This window comes from Arachis hypogaea, chromosome 18, assembly GCF_003086295.3.
Source record: "Arachis hypogaea cultivar Tifrunner chromosome 18, arahy.Tifrunner.gnm2.J5K5, whole genome shotgun sequence".
In the NCBI taxonomy this organism is placed as follows: domain Eukaryota; kingdom Viridiplantae; phylum Streptophyta; class Magnoliopsida; order Fabales; family Fabaceae; genus Arachis; species Arachis hypogaea.
In genome coordinates, this window is record NC_092053.1 from 109,024,423 (window position 1) to 109,031,205 (window position 6,783).

The window sequence follows — 6,783 nt, forward strand, 5'->3', positions numbered from 1 at the left end:
AGTTCTCACATCCGACCTTTTTTTGACACAAGTAACTGTCAACAAAATTCACAACTATGACATATATGACATATAGAGATTTGTTCACTAAAATAAAATAAAAAAAATTATTATTTTTCTAAACACCATTTTTAAATTTTAATTTTTTAAACTTTAATTTCTCAAATACTTGAGCTTTAATTTCTCAAATACTTAAACTTTACAACGTACAATCATTATCATCGTCTCCAAAATATATAAAAATACACAAAAATACACAAACAGCGCACAATCATTATCATCGTCTCCAAAATATATAAAAATACACAAAAATACACAAACAACAAACATGACTTTTTTAATATTGCATGACTTTTTCAATATCAAAACCAATGACAACCATTATATCATCTCCAAAAATAAACACACACTCTTGATTAAAATATGTTTTTTTCTCCTAAAAACGCAACCTAAGTTTTAAGGTTTCTAAAAAAAATTATGACACCTTAAAAACGCAACCTCGTCCTTCAAAACAAAATCTGACACCCCAAATAACGCGGGTTTCATTTTGTTGTTTAAAATAAAAAACGTGAAAACAATAAAACGGAAGCTACCTTTTATTATTTTGATGAACAAAAAAAATAAAAAACGATTGAAAATGATAAAATGTAGATTACAGTTTATACTGACACCATAACAGTGAATTAACACCATAGCAGTAAAATTTGTGTTCATCCGTCCATTTCATTATGTTAGAGAATCATTAGCATCAATTAGGATCAATTAGTATCGTCTATATTTATGTAGTATATCTGTATATTAATTATAGGATTCTATGCCTTTATTACTCTGATTCATTTAGCACCTATAAATACCTCTTGTATATTGTACTTTTGACTACAATTCAATAATACACCTTTCATATTATATCTCAGTCTCTTGTTTCTAACATGGTATCAAGAGCTTAGGTCTTTTTTTTTTCCGATGAATATTAGTTCATAGCCCCTTTGTTTTTCCTTGTCGGCAGTGTTCTTTGGCCTCCTTTTTCGTTCTCTTTTTGACGCTTTGGTTCGTCACCCCCATAACCATCTTGTTCGTCTTGTCGCCGTGATTCCAACGCAACCAGAACCGTCGCCATCCGCCTCCGGACGCGCCTCCACGCGCCGCCGAAAGACGCTGCCACGACCAGGTTGACCTTCCCTCCAGCTTCCACCCGTGCCACTTTGCTCGCAATTTTCGAGCTGTTTCCGACGCTTTGGTTCGTCACCTCCGGCATCATCATGTTCTTCTCTCCGTCAGCTTTCCAATGCCGCCAAGATCTCCTCCAGAGACCGCCGCACGCGCCTCCAGAACGTTGCTGTCCACCACCACTCTTTTCTCATCCATAGGCTTCAGCAACCGTTGGATCTTCGTGCAGATCGGACGTTCCTGGAGCGTCCACGTGTCACACGCAAGCTGGTTGGGCAACCCTGACCCGCGGCGACCCGACCCGACCCGCCCTTCAACCCGCGCGCCACCTGTCGCCAGCGTGCTTCCTTCCGCGTATCACGTGCTGCCACGTGTCGTCACTCGCTGACGTGGCACTGACGCACTGCTGACGTGGCGCTGACGTGGCCGCCAAGTGGACCCTCCCTAAGGTTTTTTGGTGAGCTCTTTCCGATTTTGCCATCCGTTTCCTCATTTTCTGCTCCGAAATTGCAGTTTTTCTCTCCTCTCCTTGTTCTCTATGACTACTTTTATGGAAAAGTCAGATGTTTTTGCTGCCACAGACAGAAAGGGGGCCTTCTGTCGCAACTGTAACCATTTCGGGCACCCGTTCTCCAGCTGTCCCTCTGTTGAATGTCGCACATGCCACCAGAAAAGGGCATATTAGCTACCATTGTTCACAGTTGTTCTGCCGTTATTGCAAGCTCTCGGGACATTTGCTTACTACCTGTCCTACTCGTCCACCACGTCCTGCGCCTGCTTCTGCTGTTGCTGCTACTACTGAACCTACCACTGTCTCTCTATCTGATATTGCATCTCTTCTACAGCGTCTTCTCTCTGTTTCTGGTAATACCCCTGCTGCTTTATCGAGCCATCCAGGTACTTCTAAATGGTACTTTGACTCGGGTTGCTTTAATCACATGTCTCCGTTGCGTAATATTTTCTCGTCCATGTCTGCAACTACAAATGGCCCTTCTGTCAATACTGCAAATGGCTCCCTCTTGCATGCAACACACAAGGGTTCTATATCTCAGTCATCTCTTAATCTCCCTGATACTTACTACATTCCCAAATTAAACTTCAATCTTATTTCTGTTGGTCAACTTGTTGATTTGGGTTTTGACGTCACCTTTTCTGTTTCTGGTTGTCGTGTACAGGATCCTCGGACGGGACAGATCATCGGGACTGGACGTAAGGTCGGAAGGTTGTTTGAACTCGAAAGTCTTCATATTCCTCCTGTACCAAATCTCTGTGCTGCTTCTTCTCCCTCTACCCTTCACTTATGGCATCAACGTCTTGCCCACACCTCCTTAGGAAAACTGCGTCCTCTTGTATCTCAGGGTGTTTTAGGTCAGGTTCCGAATGAATCTTTTGACTGCATTTCTTGCCAAACTGTCAAACAACCTGCTTTATCTTTTCACAATAATTCATCTCTTGCTTGCTCTCCTTTTGATCTCATTCACTCTGATGTTTGGGGCCCCGCTCCCACTGCCTCTATGGGCGGAGCTCGATACTTTGTTGTTTTCATTGATGATTATTCCCGTTTTACTTGGGTTTATTTGATGACTAATCGCCATGAGTTACCTCAGATCTATATCAACTTTGCTACTATGATTAAAACTCAGTTTTCCAAGGCCATTAAGGTTTTTCGACGTGATAATGCTATGGAATACCGTGATTCCAAACTCTTAGCCTTTCTTGCAGAACAGGGTACTCTGTCTGAGTTTTCATGTCCTGGTACGTCTCAACAAAATGGTAGAGCTGAACGCAAACACCGTCACATTCTTGACTCCGTCCGTGCAATGCTCCTTTCCTCTTCGTGTCCTGAGCGTACTTGGGGTGAAGCTGTTCTTACTGCTGTTCATGTTATCAATAGACTCCCTTCTTCTGTTCTTGGTAATGTTACTCCCTTTGAGCGTCTTTATCATACCCCCCAGATTACAGTTCTCTTCGAGTTTTCGGTTGTGTATGTTTTGTTCTTCTTCAGCCTCATGAACATAGTAAACTTGAACCTCGGGCTCGTATGTGTTGTTTTCTTGGTTATGGCACTGAACACAAGGGTTATCGTTGTTGGGATCCTCTTTCTAAACGTGTTCGTATATCTCGTCATGTTGTCTTTTGGGAGCACCACATGTTTTCTCGGTTTTCATCCTTTGAGTCGATTCCTACTACTCAGTCACCTTTGTTTACTAACCCCAATGTTGATCTTTTCCCTAGTGATGATTCTACAGGTTCTATCTCGAGTGACCCTCCACAGCCTCCTGTTCCTCCGCCTTCTCCATCTTCCGATGTTTCCAGATCGGACGATGATCCTGCTCCTACCGTCATGCCTCCTCCTCCCGCTCGTTCTTCTAGGGTAAGGAATCCACCTCCTCATCTTCTTGATTATCATTGCTTTTCTACTATTCTTCATCAACATGAACCTAAGACATTCAGAGAGGCCTCCTCAAACCCAAATTGGCAACAAGCAATGCAAGAAGAATTACAGGCACTTGAAAAAGCACACACTTGGGATCTGGTTGATCCTCCTTCTGATCAGGAAGTTGTGGGCAGTAGATGGGTATACAAGATCAAGACTCGCTCTGATGGCTCTATTGACCGTTATAAGGCCCGCTTGGTTGCTCAAGGTTGTACGCAAGAGTATGGTATTGATTATGAAGAGACTTTTGCCCCTGTCGCTCGCCTTACGTCTGTTCGAGCTCTTCTTGCCATTGCCGCGGTTAAAAAATGGTCTCTCAGTCAGATGGATGTGAAGAATGCATTTCTTAATGGGGATTTGAAAAAGACAGTCTATATGAAACCACCTCCGGGATATCCTTGTCCTACTAATAAGGTTTGTCTCCTTCGCAAGGCACTTTATGGACTTAAGCAAGCTCCTCGTGAATGGTTTGACAAGTTTAGCACTACCATATGCAGTCTTGGTTTTACTTCGAGCCCTCATGAGAATGCGCTCTTCATTCGTAAAAGCGAACGTGGAGTTGTTCTTCTACTTTTGTATGTTTATGACATGATAATCACTGGGGATGATGTTGATGGTATCTCTGCTCTCAAGGCCTCACTTCACCATACCTTTGAGATGAAAGATCTTGGTTCTCTCAGCTATTTTCTTGGTCTCGAGGTCATCTCCACCGATGATGGCATCTATCTCTCTCAGGCTAAGTATGCTTCAGATCTTCTTGCTCGTGCTGGGATTACAGATAGTCGCACTGAGTCTACTCCTCTTGAGCCTAATGTTCGATTTACCCCTATGGATGGCACTGTTTTGGATAATCCGACTCTCTATCGACAGTTAGTTGGCGGTCTGGTCTACTTGACTGTCACCCGACCAGACATCGCCTATCCGGTTCATGTACTTAGCCAGTTCTTGTCAGCTCCTCGTACTACTCACTATGCGGCAGTTCTACGCATTCTTCGCTACATCAAACGCACTCTCTTTCATGGTCTTTATTTTTCTGCCCATTCCTCTTTATCTCTTCAGGCTTACTCCGATGCTGATTGGGCTGGTGATCCCACTGATCGTCGTTCTACTACTGGTTACTGTTTGTTTCTTGGCGACGCTCTCATTTCTTGGCGTGCTAAGAAGCAAACGTTCACTGCTCGCTCAAGCACAGAAGCTGAGTACCGTGCCCTCGCTGATACCACTGCTGAAGTTATCTCGGTTCGTTGGCTTCTCGAAGATTTGGGTGCTCCTCAGTCGTCCCCTACTGATGTTTTTTGTGATAATCGCAGTGCTATTCAGATCGCCCATAATGATGTCTTTCATGAACGCACCAAACACATTGAGCTTGATTGTCACTTTGTTCGGCAACGTATCCTTATTGATGCTATTCGTCTCATTGCTGTTGGAACACTAGATCAGACTGCTGATATCTTCATGAAGGCTCATCACCCGACTCGTTTCCGGACTTTGTTATCCAAACTCAAGTTGGTATCCTTAGCTCCCACTTGAGTTTGAGGGGGGATGTTAGAGAATCATTAGCATCAATTAGGATCAATTAGTATCGTCTATATTTATGTAGTATATCTGTATATTAATTATAGGATTCTATGCCTTTATTACTCTGATTCATTTAGCACCTATAAATACCTCTTGTATATTGTACTTTTGACTACAATTCAATAATACACCTTTCATATTATATCTCAGTCTCTTATTTCTAAGACATTACATTACACCATTATTTATTTTCAACCCTTACATAATTTAAAGTATTTGTTTTCAACCCTTACATAATTTAAAGTGTTTAACTGAATATATCCAGTTGACTAAACCAATTAACTGTCAAGTATACCAATATTCTTAACATGATTAGCCAGTGCCAGTGACTCCAAGGTCTTGCTTGTTGTCATCTTTGCCAGCACCAAAGACAGGACCACCTTTGCCAGCAGGGTCAGAGACCTTCTCCTGCATCTTATCGATCTGAATGTTGCCTTGATCCTCCTTTGAACGCAAGTCGGTCCTCGTTCTATTCTCTCCTCCTTCTACTGACTTATAAACTGTTGCTGTCCTTGCTTCTTTCGGCTGTGCCCCTTGTGCCCCTGACATCCTACCTTCCCTGTTCTCTCCCTTCAATTCCTCTCTTCAATTTTCCACTAGTAATAACCACCAATCACCCTTTCTTTTTCAACCTTTTTTTCGCCCCCACTTGCTATATGTAATTGTGTGATACTACTATATATAATGCAGTGTGTTTGATGAAGCGAGTAAAACGGTGACAAAGTTGCATGTTGGTGGAGCTGCAACCAAATATACCAAGATAAACCACGTGGAATTATACCGCGTATAATAACTTACACGTATATACACAGGTGCCACTTATGCTTTCACCTTCTGCCACGTTTACTATATATATTCTTTCTTTAGTTACTACTTACTAGTCTATATCTATATCTTGTACGCGAATTTAAAAAAAAAAAAGAAAAAACAAATTGTAGTTATTATATAGATTAAAAGAGTAATATTATATAATTAATTTAACTAACAAAAATATGTTTTGTATTAAATTTTAAATTTTTAATAATATAAAAATAAAATATTAATTAAATTTTTTAATTAATACTAAAAGTATTTATTTTTTAATATTTTTAATAAAAAATAATATAAATATCTAATTTGACCTTTAAAGAAAAACTAAAGAAAACTTGTATTATTTCTGTATGAGTGTACAATGGTTATAGATTCCATAGTGCCCTCTCATACTTACCCGGGACATCATTTTTAAAAAAAAGTTAATAGTAATAAGTTATTAAGTATGATTTAATTTTTTTTAAATTTATTCAGTATTTAATTTAATATAAATAAAAATTTAGTCTAATTTAAATATTAATGATTTCTAATATTTAAAAAGTAAATAATAATATTAAAAAAATATGAAAAGATATTATTATTAATATTTTTTAATTAAATAAAAATTTTCAATTTCTATAAAGTATATTTTTTTTTGTGAGTGTCCTTCTTGATTCATTTGGTATTAATTTTCTCTGTTTCAACTATTACAACTGAGATTTCTTTTTCAGCTATGAATATTGTGAAGAATAATTCATAAACAAAATAAAAGATAAATTTCTTACTAATTGTCTTTTAATTATATTGAAAAA

At 39.5% G+C, this 6,783-nt stretch overlaps 1 protein-coding gene across 1 annotated transcript; it reads right to left on the bottom strand.

Annotated features, from left to right (window-relative positions):
- Nucleotides 1-5,295: 5,295 nt before the first annotated feature.
- LOC112772852 (uncharacterized) lies at nt 5,296-5,854 on the bottom strand. The gene has a single exon (XM_025817858.2). The coding sequence runs from the start codon at nt 5,729-5,731 to the stop codon at nt 5,495-5,497; it is 237 nt and encodes a 78-aa protein (XP_025673643.1). The 5' UTR covers nt 5,732-5,854; the 3' UTR covers nt 5,296-5,494.
- Nucleotides 5,855-6,783: the final 929 nt, after the last annotated feature.